Source organism: Anopheles coustani, chromosome 3, assembly GCF_943734705.1.
Source record: "Anopheles coustani chromosome 3, idAnoCousDA_361_x.2, whole genome shotgun sequence".
NCBI classification, from domain to species: domain Eukaryota; kingdom Metazoa; phylum Arthropoda; class Insecta; order Diptera; family Culicidae; genus Anopheles; species Anopheles coustani.
Window position 1 is genome coordinate 55,484,510 of NC_071288.1, and position 20,281 is coordinate 55,504,790.

The 20,281-nt window shown below is 47.5% G+C and overlaps 1 protein-coding gene across 1 annotated transcript; it reads left to right on the forward strand.

Moving 5' to 3' along the window:
- The first annotated feature begins 3,708 nt into the window (after positions 1 to 3,708).
- On the forward strand, positions 3,709 to 20,214 carry LOC131258651 (inactive rhomboid protein 1-like). Its single transcript, XM_058260007.1, has 7 exons — positions 3,709 to 4,478; positions 6,209 to 9,080; positions 14,617 to 14,841; positions 14,935 to 15,276; positions 15,342 to 15,596; positions 15,671 to 15,928; positions 19,654 to 20,214. The coding sequence occupies exons 1-7, from the start codon at positions 3,709 to 3,711 to the stop codon at positions 20,212 to 20,214; spliced, it is 5,283 nt and encodes a 1,760-aa protein (XP_058115990.1).
- Positions 20,215 to 20,281: the final 67 nt, after the last annotated feature.

Below are 20,281 nucleotides of genomic sequence, written 5' to 3' on the forward strand. Positions count from 1 at the left end.
TGCTGGTGATGGTGCTGGCGATGTTGGTAGTAGTGGTGGATGAAAAACATTTGAAAACAATCCACACCCAACAACCCCATCGTCATCTGCGCCGCAGTATGCACCACGACAACACTGCGCTTGGCGATACACAAACACACTCGCCTACCAATATCGGAGCGCAATTTTGTCAGCACACCAAAAGACGAACCCCGTGAAAAGGGAGAGTGCACTCTTTTTCCCAACATGGGCTCATCGCCAAAATGTGATGCTGGGAATGTGACAAACGAAAGAGAGAAGAAGAGCATGGGTGGAGGGTGAGCGAAGGTGGTAGGGAAGATGCCGTGGCGAATTTATAGAGCAAGGCGCAAATCCTTGTTACTAAGGGGGTGAGTTATGCCTGCGGTGTAGCAGTGTCTCCAACACAGTCATAAAAAGGCTACCCCCATAAAAAGGAACACACCTTTCTCGGGGAGATTATTCGTACAGATGATTTTGTTTTTGTTCCGCCAGTGGCCACCGTCCTGTGCGCACTACTGCTATCAGTGCTTTGAGGCTGAACTATCGCAACCAGCAAGTTTGAAATGGGATTTTACTAGTGATAAAATTTATAAATAATGTTTTAAATTTATTTAAAACTCATTCTTCATGAACGATTTGTTTGTGGTCTCAGTTTCGGAAGATCGTATATTAGTTCTACAAAATATATTTGTCGCAGGTGTCCACATTTCAACAAACATCAAACTGCAAAGGGGAGCTCTAGGGAAGAAAAATCCCCCACCAACACTCCTACCCTCAGCACGCGCCACCATCGGACTAGGATTTTCCCATCGTTCACACCTCACGGGAAACCGAGACACTCAGTCTCAGTCAACCGTTCAGTAACGGGTGCGCGTGTGCCTGTGTGGGTGATTCCTGTGTGTCCCTGCGTACTTTCCCCCCTCGTCTCCACGGTCCGTGTTGTTCGCAAACCCTCGCCGTCCGCCACCCAGTTCAGCGCGGAAAAGCGAAAGGGTGCGCCTGCTGGTGTGCGTGTATTCGCCGCGCGAAGGAGCGAGTGCGCGCACTCGACGGCCGACCGGGGACTTTCCACCATAATGCGGAACAAGGATGGCCGAACGCGGCGCACCGAAGTGTGCGTGCCATGAGACCAGCGCTTCCTACTAAACGGAATAGGGAAAAATCAAGTGACGTGAAGGCTTTGCAGTCGGGACACACGGTATAAGCGAGCAGGGAGAAAAATTTTCCCAAAACGCGCCCCAAAAAGCCCGTCGCCGTTCGATTCGTCGGGTTAATTTTTCGTTCTTTATTTTAAACATCATTGCTTCAGTTCGCGACTCCAATCGGTGAACGCTAGACGGGTAAGCGAGCGCCAAAAAGCGTGCGTTTCGATCCGTTTTCCTCGGCAGGACGATGGAAAACTGGCACACAGCAACTTGAAGTGTTTCCCCCGCACACACAATGGCGAGTGGCCTTCGGAGATCGGAGTGAAAATGCGAGCATGGGGACGAGTGTATGAAACCGTGCGGGAATAAAAACGGTGGAAATTCGTTGCTCCAAAATTGTTCATGGTCAAAATAATTACGATGGGCTCGAAATAATCGAGTCCTCCGAGTGAAAAGCGCACCCCCATCGAGGCCACCCCGTCAGACGTCAACGAAGTGAAGAGAAAAAAAAAATCATGGAAAACAAGGGTGGGGAAAAACTGCTCACTGTGTTTAGGTGATTTTCTTCCCGGAAACGGGGTTTTCCAACCACCGTACACTGTTTCGACCGACGCGCTCGTTAGCGCCGTCCCACCGTAGAATAAGGTCATCAGCGTCGGATCGATTCTAATCATCAAATTGCAAATCCCCTTTTCGCTCGGGGATTTTTCGCTCACGGTTTTCCACCGACGCCTGGTCCACGGTGAAAAATTCGCTAATTATTCAAGCCCGACGGAAACGGTTCTTGATGTTGCTCTCGTTGTGTACGTGTGTGTTTCTATGTGGGGGTGTGTATTTTTTCTTTGCTTACTTTGTTGTTTTTCTTTTGTTTAAGACAAGTTTTAAAACAAACACAGCATTCGTCCTACCCCGTTGGGCAGCCAACGTCATCGGGTGCCACTGACGGCGAAAATGGGAGGAGCTGCTCCACCACTTCAGCACACAATTGTACACCAGAAGAGAAAAGGCAAAAAATAACACTGTTTCGACACCACCATTATTTTTATTTCCTTTTCCACACCCCGTCCCGTGGCAGTTAGTTTCCTTTTTTAGGCAACAGTGAAGTCCTCACGTACGATCCACCTTTGAATAAAGGATTAACCAACCCGTGTGTGTGCAGCTGTGTGCGTTCATGTGTGTCACGTGCGATCGCCATCCCATAGCAATATACGCCTTTACGGGGCCGTTTGATTGTGTACGGCATGGTCGAGGTTAGTGGTGGCTGTGGTGGTATATGGTAGTGGTTTGTTTAACTGTGTGCGCTTTCAGTCAAGCTTAGTGGCAGTTAACAACAGCCGAACGGATATGGTATAATTTCTTACTGCAGTGGGCTGCACAATGGGGAGGGGTGTTTTGGAAAACTCCCTCGTTAAGCGACTGCCCGCAATTTTTATTTAAAATACGCCCCAAATAATTAATCCCAGTTCATCGGTTACCTTGGGAGCACTATAGAGTGGAGGCTCCTTTGTGCGTAAACAAACCCAGCCATCGGAAATAAAACACAAAGGTGCGATATACAAAGATGGGTGAATGACTTCGGAATGTTACGGTGTGCTTCGCTCATGACAAAGGTGGTCTAGCGGAAGGATAGTTCTCCACCGAACCGTCCATCCATGCAAGGGTATCCATCGGCGCAGTCAACCCAACAAAAACAAAAAGCAACACCCTTGCAGCTGCTCGGAGTAGTGGGGCTTCCATCTAGGAGTGATTCTGCACGCACCGCCAGCTGCCGAGGCCGGAAGCTGTGTATCTGGCGTGTGTGTTTCCTTCTGTCGGAGAGGGATTGTGAGTGTTAAGTTACTTCTTTTCTTTTCTCAGATGCACCAATGAACTACTGGATAGTGTGGTGTGTCCGTTTGATGTGATGACCCAGTGTTAAAAGAGAGAAAGAATAGTCTGTTGTTACAACATTGTATTTCAAGCAGTATATCACAGTGCAAACTCTTAACGGATCGATCATCGGAGGAGGGAAAAATGAGCTAATCCCTCTGAACGGCAACAAAGGCAGCGCGAGACATCAATGGCCACCTGCTTGTAGTTCATGGATCCAACTGAGACATCAAAGCAAACGCAGTTCGTTTGTTCGCGCTGCCCTGCGACGCCTACCAACTAACGTCGTTTTATTCACGCCTTATTTCACCGAACCTCATCGCAAGAGGTGAAGGGAAACGAAATCCATCAAGGGTAGACTACTCCTCCTACGCGGCAATAATAAGCGCGTTCGAATACTGTAACCTCCAGGAATCGGCAGGAATTGGCCAGCGACGGAAAGGAGTCCACGGGAGTGAAGCTCGCACACTTGGATGAGCATTTTCTAGCTTCGCCTGTGGTTTGTGGAGCACAAGGTGGAACGTTTCGTGCGTCAACCGAACGGATCAGAATGCCACAACGAAAGTCTGCGGCGACGTCGACGGCGGCGATGACAACAAAGGTGCTGGGAGGTACGGCGGAGAGGCCGAGTGCGGTGCGGCGTACGCCACTATAGCGGGACACGGTGGAGGCAGTCCAGACGAGCGGGCTTCCGATGGAGGACTGCACGGAGTACAGCCACTCGGCGCTCCAGCACCACATTCCACCACACCACCAGCTGTCGAAGGACTTGACGCATCATCAACAGCAGCAGCAGCAGCACCAGCAGCAGCAGCAGCAGCAACAGCAACATCATCATCATCAGCAGCAGCAGCAGCAGCAACAGCAGCAACAACAATCATCATCACATCATCGTAACAATGCGCACCACTCGCAGCAGACCCATCACGCCAAGCTGCTGCAGCAGCAACAGCAGCAACTGCAGCAGTCCCAAGCAACCTCCCAGCATCACCTCCAGAGTTCCCCCGCCTGGTACCAGGGAGGGGCCGGTGGGACGCTCCGTTCGGCCAGCTCCGGACGGAGGGCTTCCTACGGCCACAACCAGTACCAGCAGCAGCTCGCCCTGCAGCCGCCGGTCAGCTATCACGAGCTGGCCGACACCGGTTCGATCGGCAGCGGCGGACACTCGTCCCAGCGCTACTTGCTGGACCCGCCTCAGCAACCACCGGCGCAGCAACCCCATCATCTCCAACGCCAAGCGATCCCCCCGGCGGGCCTAGGTTCGATAGACCGGCACGGCAGCACGGATCGGTTCGGGACGCTGGACGATCCGCTGAGCACCAGCTGCTTGCAGCCGCCATCGCCGGCGCCGAGTAATGACCACTACGTGCTGGGGCTGCCGGCACCGGCCCCGACGACCCATCACTACGCGGACCGGCACTACGGCACGATCCAGCGCCGCACTGCGAGCCCCTCCAATATCAGGTGAGCCGACGCAGGGGTAAATTATTGGAACGAGTAACGATTATTGGAATTAATTACCCCCGAAGCTTCGCTTCGATTTATGAACTCTCGATTGCGCACTCGCCGGAAGTAGCGGCCCACCAGGCGGGCGTGACGGAAGCTAAATTAAAAATATACATCATGTTAATAGCCTTTTCCCAACCAGCCAACGACGGTCGGCTCTGTGCAATGACTAATTTAGAGGAATTGTTTTGCGCTACAGATTTTGATGGTCAACCAATTGGCGTAACGGCAATAAAATCAGACCCGTATGCTTAGCCCAACCCAGCAATTACACCGAATTCAATAACTTAATTCAAATATGTTCAACTAAGATTACATACCCCTTTTTTATAGTTTTGGTATGTCGCTTCGAATAATCGACACTCTGTTTTAAAAACGTACTGCGTCTCTATTCTCCAATGAGGTAGTATTCCTCTTTTTATTTAATAAATTAGGTACATACTCGGTTATTTTAAATTATCACTTTGAATTGGATGCGGCGTAGGAAATTAAAAAGAATTCTTCTTTCTTTCCACTTATTTTATGCTTTTCCTACCTCTAATCTCGGTTTGTTTATCAGGTGCTGTTAGAACGAGTCCGGACTCGCAGTTCCGGACTGGCTCTAACAAGTGTAATTTTACATTAATCGTTGAAATTGTCTTTTTGTCCCGAAACATAGGCATAAGCCTTGCCCTATTTAACAAATTAACACTTGTTAAAATACTAAGTTTTATTAAACCACTTAATAACTTTTAACATTTATTCGGGACTTGAACCTTGAATACCTTTACACTAGCATTAAAATGTATGTAGTCCTTCCTCGGCGGTGGCACAGTTAAAAAAAGCCTTTCTCCGCGCACCAATGAGGAAGGTTTATCTTCTAGCTTCTCTTTCTCTCATTTTTTACTAGCTTAGGTCAATCGGGTCAACGTGCGTCGACCGAAATCCCCCGCGCGTTAATCAGCTGATCGATGCTCCCGATTCCATAACACTCTCCTAGTATATCGATCAGCTGTCTTACTCGCTCTTGCCCACTAGCTACGGCTTGCTCGGTCTTATTGTATTAGATTTAATTAGACCATTCGCTGATTTGGCAACACCACTAAAGATAATCAAGACGGTATGATTACGGTATTTTATCTTTGCGTAGCTGGATAATTCAGTTAATACGCACCAATCTCGTCGTGGATCATGTTTTTCGATAGGCGTTTGGGAATTATGTTGAAAAACCTTTAAACTATCGAAAAATGGTCGATAACATTGGTTACGATTGGAATTGGAATTTGTACAGAATGATTGGATAAGGATGTTTAAGGATGGTTTTCTAATATTCGCAAATAAATTTCTGTTTGATAAAAACCCCCACTTTTACTTAAATAGTAAAATATTATTACAATGTGTTGCAAGTGCATTTAACCTTCCCGTCATAGGTTTCATGAATCTTTGAAATAACAATACAATGAGAGAGAAATTACCTAAAAGAACGAACATATTATCAAACGTACTTGGTTTAATGTTTAGGTCACGAAGGATTCAAATGAAATGGCAAAGCTGTCAAACTTGTTCTGAAAAATGCTGCTCTAGATGATGTTTTCAATAGAAAGTTATAACCATTTTCTTTTTTTGCATTAAAATCGTTAAAATCTGGCCATGTTTTTAATGCACACGTTTTTTATAAATCCACCTTGTTCCCTTTTCATCCCTTTCAGGTACCGCCACAGTCTGACGGAAAGCTACCGCGACATGTCCCCGCAGTGTGACCGGTACATTCCTCCACCAGCCCATTTCCTCGCCGGCAGCAGCGCCCTGGCCGCCGCCGACACCTACGGCTACCTGGGCTCGAACGTGCACACACCGATCAAGCGTTACGTCCCGACGCCTCCGCCCCAGGAGCCCCCCTACCAGCCGCTCTCGGGGGCGGTTTCCTCCACCGCCAAAACGCAGGCCCTCATGAGTGCGCTGCTGAGCGGCCAGGGAGTCTCGATGGGTGGTGCTGGTCCGCGTACCGGCTCCACCGGGCACCATGGCGGTCAGGTCGGGGCTCACCAGTACGCGTACGCCACCAGCACCCTGCCCTACGGCTTCCGGGTCAAAGGAGGGGCGGGTGCAGGCACGGGCCACATCGCTTCCAACGAACCGCCCACCATATCGCCCCCGAAAGGCTTCGAGACGCCCGACCTGGGCTACGGCAGCATCGGAAGCAGCCAGAGCACGGCGGCAAGCAGTAGCAGCATCAACACGGCGTCGGGTCGAGTCCGCCCGCCCGTCAAGTGTCCGTCTTCCCTGGTGGCCGCCCATCACACATCGACCCTGCCGCACGCGTCGTCCCACGGAGGAGGCAGTGGTGGCCACACGTCCCGCAGCAGCAGTCGCCACTCGCAGGTGTCCGTGCTGACGACGAGCGGAGCGGGAAGCGCCAGCACCTACCGCATGTCCCGCACGTCCAGCGCGGAGTTCCTGGACCAGCCGAGAGGCAGCTACCGGGTGTCGACACCGGTCAGCGTCATGAGCGAACCGAACGGAGCCGGCAGTGCGTCCTGTCTGCATTGCAACACACTGCGCCGCACGACCGGAGTGCACCAGACGACGCAGACGACCGGTCCGATGAGTCCGCAGCCGGACCAGTGCCACTCGGTGCCGATCAGCCCCGCATCCCTCACCTCGCCCCAGCTGGCGCCGAGCTCTGGAGTCACCCAACAACCTCAGTACATCCAACATCACGGTCCGCAGCAAACGCAGCCGCCGACGCAGCAGCAATCACAAAGCTCCACATCGCACCAGTCCCAGCAAACAAGTATCGCAACCGCACAATCACACTCCCAGACGCACGAGACCTCCGCCGAGGGAACGCTCGAACGCCCCGACAGAGACATCAGTACGATCCCGAGGAACGGCAGCAAGCACCAGTTCACGCAACCGACACGAAACGATGCGCCCTCCATGGAGAACATCCTCAGCGCTAGCAGCAGCCGTTCGCTGCTGGGCCAACAACAACAGCAACAGCAACAGCAACAGCAGCAACAGCAAACTCAGTACAGCAACATCGGACAGCAGCCAGGTTCGCAGGGAAGTTGTCAATCCGGTCAGCTCTCTCAACCGATACCACCGCAACAGCCGACATCCTCGCCAGCTCCACAACTTCAGCCATCCACAGCACAGCCGCAACCAATACCACCGCAACTCACCAGTCCTCAGCAACAACAGCAGCAGATCTTGCAGGATCACCAGCAGGCCGCCATGATTCTCTCTTCCCAGGCGCCACCGCAACCACCCCCAGGGCCTCCGCAACCCTCGCCGTCTCCGGTTCCCGCTCAACAACAGCAGCCGCCGGCGGTTCCGTCGCCCCCGATAGTCCCGTACGCCGTGGCCCCGCACGCCATGGCCCCGCACGCCGCGGGCTCGCTGAACGATTCCCCGGCCTCGACGCTGCAGCGCAACAGCAACGCTCAGCTGCTGCGCATCCCGCCATCGAACCTGTCGTGCAAGCAGCGCGTCAAGGAGTACTTGCGCCGCGAGACGTCCAAGTTCTTCGGCGTGTCGGTGCAGGACGAGGAGTACGAGCGCACCAAGTGGGACGACCGTCAGCGGCGGTTTGCCTGCCGGCGTTTCGGTTCGCTCCGGGACGACATGGACGTGGGGCGGGCGAGCGCCAACCACCACCACGCCGGCGGCAACGACGGTCACGGGCTGGGACAGCACCACCACCACCATCACCACCACTACCACGGCCAGGGCGGAGGCGCTGGACCGCTGGCACCCTCGGATCGGCCGGACATCCTTCCGGCCCAGAGTCAGGACGAGCGGGAGACGGAGCTGAGCCGTCGGCAGCGCGCCAACCCGCACTACGTCGCCGGGGGACACGAGGCGGCCGGGGACGTGTTTCTGGTGCGCGCCGAGCGCAAGCCATCCGTGCCGGCCGTCATCTACAGCGGGCTGAGCTTTGTCGTCCAGAGTCTCACCCGGCGCCGGCTGCGGACACACAAGCAGTGGTCCAGGAGCTTCGCGCCGGCGCACGTGGAGCTGAGTGGGGCGGACGGGGAGCGGGAGCACTGCGACGGGCTGGCACCGATTCAGGACGGCGAGGCGTTCTTCGACACTCCGACTGCGGTCGTCCCGCTCGGTCCGGGCGGAGCGCCAGCCACCGGTGCCCCGGGACTCGGCGTCCCCGACAACTCCCGCCAGCTGTTCGTGTCCGAGGGCGAACGGACGACCGGCAGCGGCATCATCAACGGGTGGCGAACCAAGTCGGCGGAGCTGCACCATCAGGGGCATCAGGGGCAACAGGGGCAAGCGGGAGGCCAGGGCGCGCTGCAGGAGCCGCACGGCCAACGGATCTCCTCGCACATCCTGGACGGCGTGCTGGACAACTCGATGCGCCCGGTGCGCAACCGGGTGAAGCTGCTGCGGCCCAACCTGCTCGACGAGCGGTACGACTACCGGCCGTTCTTCACCTACTGGATCAACACGGTGCAGATCGTGGTGATGGTGCTGTCGCTGATCTGCTACGGGTTCGGGCCGATCGGGCTCGGCATGGAGTACCGCTCCGCGCAAGTCCTCGTCACGAGCTTAAGCTTGCAACAGGTAATCCCTTTTTCCTCAAAACCGATTAAGGTAAAGCCAGAATCAAATTTAGACACCGTTGAAAAAGCCGGTGCTTTAACACTAGAATCCAAATAGGGGTCATTTTGACCACAACGCAATTTTTGCAATTTGAATATCTCGAAAACGGCTGAATATGTTTACAAAAAAATAAGGTTTTTCTTAAAATTCAAAGCCACATCTAAAACAAAAATTTCAGATTTTTCTTTTCGACCAGTTCCTAGAACCCCATGCTTTACTTGTAAAACGCTATAACTTCACTATTTCGGAAGGTTTTTCAAATCCGTAAACTGTTGCTTTTTAGTATATTTGTTGGCTATTTTTGACGTTTTTAGGTTTCCGATGCATTTCTTCATCATTCCGCTACCTCGATGTAAAGCAAAACCGGTCGAAATTACGTTTGTTCAGCTTTTATTTATTCAAAATCTATAATACAAACCCAGACAAAAAATTGTGCGCTGGAAAGGTAGTATGTTGAGAAACATAAAAAAAAAACAAATTTTTGAAATGACAAATGACGCCATAAATTGACCTCAAAGATCGAAAATAACGCCAAATCCCATAGTAACGTATTTCGCATAACGCTTTGAAATGCTCCCGTACGGAATAAAAGAACAAAGCACAGGACGGAAATAGAAATTCTCAAAAAAAGGTTAATTTGTGCCGTCATTTGTTATCCTAAAAATATCAAATTAGTTTTTAAAGGTGGCCAAATGCATAAGCATTATAGCGCACACTTTTTTCCTGGATTTATATGAGGCGCATTAAAAAAATAAAAGTTAAAGAGGATTTAAATTCGATTTATATGTATCTTTCTTGCTTTATAGCGAGCTAGCGGAATGATGAAGTGGTACATAAAAAAAAATTAAATCGCCGAAAGATACGAAATACGCCTACAAATTTACTAAAAAGTAACAGTTTACGAATTTGTTTATTTGTTTGTTTAAGACACTTGTCGGCCTCCGTGGGCTTCACAAGACATAGTTACATTTAAAATGGTTATTTACTGGACGTGATATAACAAGGACTCATCTGGACACGTGTCTTAATTCCTCAAACAACTCATGAGTGTTTCTATTGAAATCGAGGCTGTGGTACACTCTGTTAAAGCTAGTTATCATCGCAGAAATAGGCTCATTGCTGGCATACTGGTTGTTATGCCGCGATGTCATCAATAAGGTGTAATGTCTAGCGGTTGGACGTGGGACTTGGATACCGACTTTTTGCAGTAGGTTCGGGGCGTCGATTTCACCTTTTAACAGTTTTAACATGAACATAGCCTTGGCTTTTTCTCTCCTTCTCTCAAGTGTTTCTATCCCTAACAGCAGACAACGTGTAGAGTATGGTATGTCATTGCTATTGGGCCAATGTAAAAGGTTTATGGCATACCTAGTCATTCTTTTTTGTATAGCCTCAAGCCGATTTGTCCAGGACGCGACACTTGGACTCCACACTACAGAACCGAATTCTAATATTGATCTAACAAGGCTGCAATAGATAGTTTTTAAACATAGAGGGTCACTAAAATCAGATGTCATTTTCCTAACTAGCCCTAATGTCCTATTAGCTTTCTTTAAAATGTTGTCATAGTGTGGTAAAAAGGTTAACTTATTATCTAAAAGGACACCTAGATCACGGATTCGGTCGGTACGCGTTATAATAGCTTGTCTTATTCTATAGTCAGCATGTACAGGCTTTTTTAGACGAGTAAATGATATCACAGAGCATTTCTCAACACAAATGACTAGGAAATTACGGTCACACCAGTCGATAAACTTATCTAAACACTGCTGCAAGCTATCACGATCATTAGCGCAACTCATTGGCTGGAAGAGTTTCACATCATCTGCGTACATGAGGAAATTCTCGGTCGGTAAAACGTAGCACAGATCGTTAATAAATAACGAAAACAACAATGGTCCTAAGTTGCTGCCCTGCGGAACTCCGGACGTGGACAGGAAAGCGTTAGAACGAGATCTACCATAGCTGACGTAATACACCCGGTTTTTTAGGTAGGAGCGGAACCATAGCAGGATTGCTTCTGACATGCCGAGCCTATCTAGCTTAGCTAATAGTATATCTACAGATACACTATCGAAGGCGGCTTTCAGGTCTGTGTAAATGCAATCAATCTGCTTGCCCTTGTCCATGCTACTCATACATTCTGAGACAAATTCTACTAAATTTGTAGAAGTAGAGCGTTTAGGCATGAACCCATGTTGAGCCGAAGAGATGTACGTCGCGGACGGATTAATCAGTGCGTTATATATAAGTATTTCAATTGTTTTGGCACATGCGGTGAGAGATGTTACGCCTCGATAATTAGATGCAACGTTGAGATCGCCTTTCTTATGGATAGGTACCATTGAGGAGGTTTTCCAAATCTTTGGTACAGTGCTTTGGAGAAAAGACAGACGGAATAAGCGGGCGAGATGGGGAGCCAGACTACTCCCGCACATGACTAGAGCTACGGAAGGAATGCCGTCCGGTCCCGGATAATATGATTTGTTCAGCTTCCGTAGAGCGGCTATCACTGATTCCTCGTCTATGACAATATTCTGAATGTTGAGCATGTTTAATGGCGTGTCACGTGTGGCATTCAGTATATCATCCTCATTCGGCGAGCGTTGGTCAAATACATCAAAAAATCGTGACGCGAATAGGTCGGCAATATCTTTTTCGGTGCTGGCAGTAGTTTCATTATATGTCATGAAAGAAGGTAGCTGTTTCTTCGACTTCGTTTTGATGAAAGACCAGAATCGCTTCGGGTTGCGTCGGAGGCTGTGTTGAATACGATTGACATAAGATTTGTGCAATGACCGGTTTAGTGAGCGGTATTCTCGGCTTAAAACAGATGCTCTGCAGCGATTAAGATAAGTTGATCTGTAGTGATAGTGTCTGATAGCAGCCTTCTTATGACGTTTAATTATTCTTAGACCATTGGTCGACCAGGGAGGATGATTTGGCCGCTTTTGACGTGGTACTGTTTCCATAAATATGCCGGTAAGCTTCTCGTTGAATATTTTTACTGCTTCGTCTACAGTGATGTTAGATCGGTACAGGTCGCTCCAGTTCAAGCCCGAGATAATAGTGTTTATGTGATTAAAATTTGCGCGGTAGAAGTCCAGATCCTGAGCTGTGCCATCTGAGCTACTACGTTTGAACACCGTTCCAAATTCACATTGAATGGCTATGGGTGGATGATACATGTCGACCGGCATCATAGGTTCAGGTGGCTCAAGTACATGTAGAAGTGGGGAAGTATTGTCGTCCGCTAGGGCTAGGTCCAACACCCTGCCATGTGAGTTATAAATGTTGTTGACCTGATTCAGTGCAAATTGGTCAACAATGTCATTAAACGGTCTGTTGTTCATCAGGTTTTGTTGATTAAAATCCCCTAGAATGATGAGGCGATCATTGGAATTCAATTTGCTGACAACTGCTTCGATTGAAAGACATAAATCGCGTAGTGTTCCGTAATTGTTGCTTAAATATGGTGGGATATAAACAGTCCCTAGGTAGAGCACCCCCTTGTCGAGATGAATTTTCACCCAGATCATTTCGAGAGATCGGACAGCGGCGGGACACTCTTGAGATTTTAGTTTCGATGAAACTGCAATTAGCACGCCTCCACCCCGCGAGCGAGTGCTATTCATTACACTCCGGTCGGTACGGTACACTGAGTAACCATAGGTCGGTTGAGATGGGAATATCATCTGGGATGGAATCGCATCGTCGAGCCACGTTTCAGTAAAGGACACAATATCATACTCGCACTCAGACACAGCTAATCTCAGTTCGGCGGTTTTAGTTCTAAGGCCTCTCACATTCTGGTAGTAGATGGTGGGTTGTGAAATGTGTTTCGTTTGGTGACCAGTTAAACGTGAAGTTCGTGTGGTACGGTGGGTTGTGTTTCTGTGCGTAGTGCAGTGACTTGAGGAGTTTGGTGCTGAGACGGTTGCGGATGTAGGTTCGGCGTAGGACGCCAAAAATTTGCCGAGTTTAGGCGACGATCAACGAATTCGCGAAATACGAGACCGTTCGGCCAGGTTTCAGGATTAAGTGCCTTCTCACGCAAGCATAAAGGCAAACTGAATTTGAAAAATCTTCAAAAATAGTGAATGTATTTTAAAAATGGTTTTACAAATAGAGTTCAAAATGACCCCTAAAAAGCATTGGGGCAAGATTCCAAACCATGTGCGATAATTCTAGTGTTAAACCTTTTATTTGCTTTTGTGCCACGGTACAATACCGTAAAAAGGTTTATTTATTAAGCCTATTATCTAAAAACATCACATTGGAAAGTGGTCACACGACATCACACGACGTTGTTAAGCATTTTTCTTCGTTGGTTAATTATATTTTCAGACACTTTTGTCATCGTAGACATGCCACAGTTCATTGCCATTGCCGTTTATTACAGATATACAGTCCTTTTTTTTGTTATAGTCATTTATTTTCATATTAATATGAATTAAAAGATGAAATGGTCTGGGGATGAGATGAAAAAATGCTTATGAGATATGCTGCCAAACCGTTTGTTTTTTTCCAATGAAAGCTTTTGATCCTCTACCAGTCCGAGGCTGTTCAAAATGACAGATTGTGATGTTATAGGTCCAAGGATATTCCGTAAATCAATAAAAAAAAAATCAACAGGCAATCTCAATCCGATGAAATATGTAGAATTGCCATATAAGCTATGAAATATAATCAAGCTAAACAAATTTCCAATTTAACCCAGCTCAATACCGCGATCATCCTAACTTGAGGGAAAATTGCGATGAAAGTCGTGCGTACCGCCTGAAACTGTTTTGAAAAATGTTTGAGGCTGGTAAAATAAATTAGTGGCAGTATAATCCCAAAACATTGATCGATAACATTTTAACTTTCAATTAGAAAAAAGTCCAAGGAAATTCGAATTAGGGGTTATGAAATAATTGTTCGTTAAATTTGTATGAAAATAATTTAGACACCGTGTATTGCGTAAGGAATTTTGTAAAATATTTATTATATGATTATATCATGTTCAGATTTTTTATTACATTGACTAGTTCTCCTTTTGTAGGCACTTGGCTGCAATTCTAGCGTTTTGAAAAATATTCACTTTTATGAAGATGATTTGAAATACATACAAACAAAATTGAAATACAATACAAACTTTAACTACAGAGGAGTACATTCCAGCAGCTACCTAAAAAAAACATGTTTGGCGAACAGATTAGCTCCATTGTATAAACCTGACCCAGTTTAATTTCTTTGCAATTCGGTTCGATAGCCTTTGATAGATCGATTAGTAAGCATGAATTAAAAAGTCCTCTCCATATTTCACTTCAAATCTACACAAAAATCACACATCAACACATAGTAAAGGAATATTTTTGCTTTTCCATGTACTAGAAGCTGAAAATAAGAGAAAAAAAACTCCTCAGGGTGGAAAATGCAAGCTAATCAGATGATAAACAAAATCGGAACCCTCGTGGCTTCTCGTTCTCACTCTCTCTCCCTGTATCTCCACCAGGTGCACCACCAAGAGCCACGCAACATCTGGATCGGTCTGCGCAGTGCGGACCTGATCCATCTCGGCGCGAAGTACGGCGCCTGCATGCGGCGCGACATGAAGATCATGGATGTAGTCTCGAGGACGCGCAAACACGAGCGAGAAACGGCCTGCTGCATACGGAACGACGACTCCGGCTGCGTGCAGAGCTCCCAGGCGGACTGCTCCATTCGCGGATGGCCATCGGTAGGGCGAGAAACCAAAAGCAAACCAAAAGCAGCCAACCAAGCGCACCGAAATAACCCCATTTCACCACAGGCGGAATCTTTCCCCTTGCAGAAAACCATCGCCACGTGGAAGAAGTGGTCGCCGGGCGAGTCCGGACCGGGCGGGCGCATCTCGGGCAGCGTGTGCGGCCTCGACCCGAAGTACTGCGACGCCCCGGCCTCGATCGCGCCGCACGAGTGGCCGGACGACATCACCAAGTGGCCTATCTGCCGGAAGAACAATCAGCTGTCGCAGCGCTTCCGCTTCAAGGACCACACGGCCGAGCACATGGTGTGCGAGGTGATCGGCCATCCGTGCTGCATCGGAGTGTACGGCGAGTGCCGCATTACGACCAGAGAATACTGTGATTTCGTTAACGGGTACTTTCACGAGGAGGCTTCACTGTGCTCGCAGGTACGTACGCGATCCACCGGTGCGCCAACGGCCACTCACTCACACGAATTGTTGTCCGTTTGCAGGTCTCGTGCTTGAACGACGTGTGCGGCATGTTTCACTTTCTTGCCGTCGACTACCCGGACCAGTTCTACCGTCTCTTCACGTCGCTGGTGCTGCACGCGGGCCTCATCCATCTGATCATCAGTGTTGCCTTCCAGCACCTGCTTCTGGCCGACCTCGAGCGGCTGATAGGCCCGTTGCGGACGGCCATACTGTACATTGGCTCGGGAATCGCTGGGAATCTGACGAGTGCAATATTTGTGCCCTACAAGGCGGAGGTACGGGTCGCATGTCCTACCCCCTTTGGCCCGGATGTTTAATTAGCCCTAGTTGTTCGTCTCTTCTCGCGCAGGTTGGACCACTGCCATCGATAGCCGGCGTGCTGGCGTCGCTAATGCTGCAGCTTGTGCTGTGCCACTGGAAGAGCTTGAAAAAACCACACATAGCTATGATCAAATTGCTTATACTCGGCTGCACCCTGTTCGGGCTGGGAACACTGCCACTGCAGCAGAATTTTACCGGGCTGATCGCGGGCCTACTCACCGGGATAGCCCTCACGCTAGCATTCGTACCGTTTGTCAACGTTACTAAACATAGTCGTAAGAGCAAGGTAAGCATCAATGTCTTGAGCTATGTAGACATGGTGGTATTATTCGGTTTTTGGTGTTGCGGCAGTCAAATGGTGCACAATGGCGTCATTCTTCAAAGTTCATCAAACATTCATAATTTTCTCCAACTGCCCTCCCTCACACAATCTTCGTTCCAATTTTTTCAAACGGTTTTTAAAATTGAAGAGTAAATAAGTTTTAAACCAAAACATACTCGATCGCAATTGGCCAATTTTCCCGGTACGTGCTCTATTTATACCACCGACGGCCGACCTCAAGGGTCATCGATCCTGTGACCCCGGTGCAGTGGTGGATCATAGGATAAGCAAACTAAGCAGCTGCTTGGATCCCCGAGTTATCCAGGGTCTCGTCCGTTTTGCCCATATACTTTTAAATTTTAATGTTGGAATATTTTTTATAATTTTCCGAAAAAGTTGCATGTCTTATAAAATGCATGATGAATTTGCGAACGAATAATACATTAATTAAGAAAAGATCGCCAAACGTCACATTTTTTTTAGTTAAACTATATAATACCGATCCATAAAGATTATTTTGTTCTTTTTTTTAATCTTTTGTTTTTAGAACTTTTCACTGAAAAGAACTTTTTAAATTTTTAAGGGCCTCAATAAATGATAAGATTAAAAAAAATTATTTACTCATCAACTTCGTGCGTAGCAAATACTTTTCGTGAAAAATGATTCTCTTGGAGAGTTCACAAAGATGGTTTCGCAGGAAATATGAAGTTGAAAATAAGGCTTTTGACTTTTAAAATTTAGGATAATGTTGAGGAAATGCGAAAGTTCAATGTAGCGTGTAACGTATGTTTTTGGGGCCTCTAGAACACTTAATCCGCCTCTGCCCGGTGACCAGTCAGCTGATGGTTAAAGTTACCTTTTTCGGCTCACGTTATCGATCAGATTATTTATTTTTTTTGAGCCAAATTGGCAGCTCGCGTTAGCAACGAAAAGTGTTGCAAACAACAGCAATAGTTCCAGCTTCCTGGAAAGAATCAAATTCCTACACATAATTTTTTTGTGGGCGTGAAAAAATCGAAGTGCATATGGTTTTTATTTTGTTTTTATTTGTCACTATATGTTTGTACTTTTACATCTACGACGAGCATACCCAGGATTGTCATACTTTTTGAATAACAATTGAAACACCTTCTATCTTTAGTTCTTTAGCTGTGGTTGTTTGAGTCAAAACACATTCAAAACAGAAACTAAAATACAATATATTCATACCTGAAACATGCAAATTTAACCAACATAACATAAGAGTACAAACATCTAAAGGCGCATTGGGCGTTCTAAGGGCGCAAAGCAGTTTTAAATTGAAAGCCCCGAAATCACCAATGAATGATTTATTTTAAAATTTTTAAAATTTCAATAAATTCAACATATATTTTTCTATTCCGTTGAAAAGTTTTACTTGCCAAAAGCCAGATTTTTAAAAGCTTTATTTCATGGGAAAGCATCAGTAACTTTCCAGGAGAATTATTTTTTAGGACTATCATTTTCGTTGAACCAATCAGACAAGTAATTTAATTGTTTACTTTTTGATTAATTTTTTTTTAAAGTCGATTTAAAACTGATTATCGGAAAATGCTAAATCTATTATGGGGATGTTACTCTTCTTCAATAAAATCTTTACACTGATCTCTTTAATTTACGTTAGTGCAATAATCTCATATTTTTACCAAAAAAACAAGGCACATTTTCTGCATCATAACACGGATCGTTGGATCGTTTTAGAATATTCATATTCTTTTTTTTCTTTCATTCAAAAGTAAAGTCACAAATTCAAGACCCATTTGGTAAATCAATCAACATTGTTGCAAAATAATAAAAATAATTCCAACAGTTAACATTATCAAAATATGAAAAAAAAGGTTTTTATTCGAATACTATCCTTATTACTCTTTAAATGCAAACAGTGAAACATCATAAATTCTATCGGATCAAAAGATATTCTATGGATCAAAAGATTCTTTGGTTCTTGCCAGTCGGGTTCTGGCCTCTGGACAAATATGTTTTCTTTTTCGATACGAAGTACCAGGCGCCTCCATTACATAGGCACCAATCCGGTTCGGTGTCCGGTCATAGACCAATGCATTGGCCTCATAGACCTCTCATAAACCAATGCATTTGGCAGTTATTTATATCCTTAAGGAAATCAAGCCGTACTTGATAAATTCTTAAAGAACATTTCATACAAGAGCAAATATCTCCATTGTATTTATTTCGTCGTAGAGCTAGAATTTTATTCCACTACAACTACTATTGGTACTAGCACCACTGGGAGCACTTATCCTATTCACGAATAATCGGACAATCGGGAGTGTAACGAAGCGGATTGTCCAGCCGAGCGCGAAGGTACTCGACCGAGTGCGTCGTCGTTCCTGACGCGAGAATCTGCACCGGATTTGGCAGTCCGTCGATTTCGGTATCAACGTGTTCGGCCCGTGTTGTGACGTGCCAACAACGGTGCAAACGACGTGTGATACAGAAATCTGAAGTTAAGGCGAATCGAGAACCCGGTCCGCAGCGTGACGTGCCGCTGAACGGAGAGGTGTTCCGCGAGTTGTCCTTAACTCTTTTCGGACAAGGAATCGGGAGTGCTTGTCAACGTGACCGGTCCGAGCCGTGACTTGCCGGCAGCGGAGAGGACCACGCAGAAGCGGGAAACTTATTGAATCTTCTAAAGTTCCGTCCGAGCCGTGACTTGCCGACGTCGGAGAGAAGCCTTCAGAATTTTCTCTAAGTCTTTGGAAAGGGTTTACGAGAAGCTGGTCTGCAGCGTGACGTGCCGCTGAACAGAGCAGAATCTAGCGTAAGTTCGGAAGGGTTTGGGTACTTCGTGAACTAATTTCGGATGAACTTGAGTAAGGAATTTCAGGTACTTTACTCGTAGGCGTCCTGGTGAAGATAACTGCTTTATTCAATTTTCTGATCGCTTATATATCGAATTGATTACATTTAATTAATGAGCGCGAGCGAGATAGAAGATCTCGCTCTAATTCCAGATCGCCCCCTGCTGCTGGAGAACGTTACATGGTTTCGTTCTCGTCACACGTTCTATTCCTAAACGTTTCACTTTCCCCTAATGAGAAAGCGAGGGGTTGCAGCGTCGATCGATATCGACCCACTTGACGCTTCGTCGCTCGATCACGTCGATCGCGCTAAGATTTTAACCCTTCATCGCGTGGGGCGTCTGGTTATCGTCACGTTGACGTGACGATTCTGGATATAAAATTTTCCTTAGATGGAAACGTTGTTATTAATAATCGACCCGTTGGTCTTTCGAGCGCATGCATGCTCGTTTCTTGCGGCATCATGCATTGTCGCCTATTCCTAAAAACGTGGCTTCAATGCACACGATATTTTTATTACTCGCACTCGAAATTTCCATCTGGAAAACATAAAATTATTTTGGGTTTTCTTTCGTTGCGTTAGTCTCGCTTTCTTTCTTTGTTACGACCTTCTTGTCCTAACATTTCTCGTCTAAATATGAATATTTTCCTCCCACGACCCTTCCCACTTTTCTTTCTATTCGTGGTCAGGGGCAGAATTTCCTATCCGTTGGCATTACGAACGAAACATATCGTCCGTCCGTAACAGGGAGTGCACTCCGATTGAATTTGAATTTGAAAAACCCGGTGAAATTGGCATCGTTTCATTGTGTTCATTTTCATTCTTTAACAACGTTTTCGTGTTCGTTTCAGATCAACCTCATTTGGACGTGTGTGACGCTGCAGTTCATCCTGTACGCCGTAATGTTCATCGTATTCTACGCCTTCCCGACGCTGTTCGAGTCGCTCAACTTTATCGACGGGAACCAGCTGATGGATCCGAACGCGGGCCACGGCTACCACGACCACTACAGTCTGTACGATGGGTACAACAACTACAACCCGCTCGGCGGTGGCCACTCGTCCGGCGGCCACGGTCACGGCCACGCCACGGGCGGTCCCGGGAACGGGGCGGGCAGTGGTGGTAGCGGCGGCGGGAACCACATCATTGGCACGTACAACAACAATTACAAATCTTCCGGCGGTGGGGGTGGGGGTGGTGGTGGCAACGTTATGCACAATCATCACGATTACAGTGCCGGCCCGGGTGGCGGAGGAGGTGGTGCTGGGGGCGGGGGTAGTGTGATGTCGGGAGGGGGCAGTCGTCCGAACGGTGGTGGCCGGAGCTCGGCCGGCAACAACCTCCTCAAGACGATGTGCGAGAAGGGGCAGTGTGTGCTGCGGCAGCCACGCCATGCTGATACGAATGCATGACGTCGATGTTTTCTGCTGTTCACCGCCCTCGAGCTATGCTTCGTCCTCTTCGTCCTCCTCGTGCTGT

Excerpts from the sequence above, each read along its gene's own strand:
- LOC131258651 (XM_058260007.1), top strand. The coding sequence starts at position 3,709 with ATGGAGGACTGCACGGAGTACAGCCACTCGGCGCTCCAGCACCACATT. Across the intron at positions 15,277-15,341 it reads AGGCTTCACTGTGCTCGCAG|GTCTCGTGCTTGAACGACGT; the intron begins GTACGTACGCGA and ends GTCCGTTTGCAG. Across the intron at positions 15,929-19,653 it reads AACATAGTCGTAAGAGCAAG|ATCAACCTCATTTGGACGTG; the intron begins GTAAGCATCAAT and ends TGTTCGTTTCAG.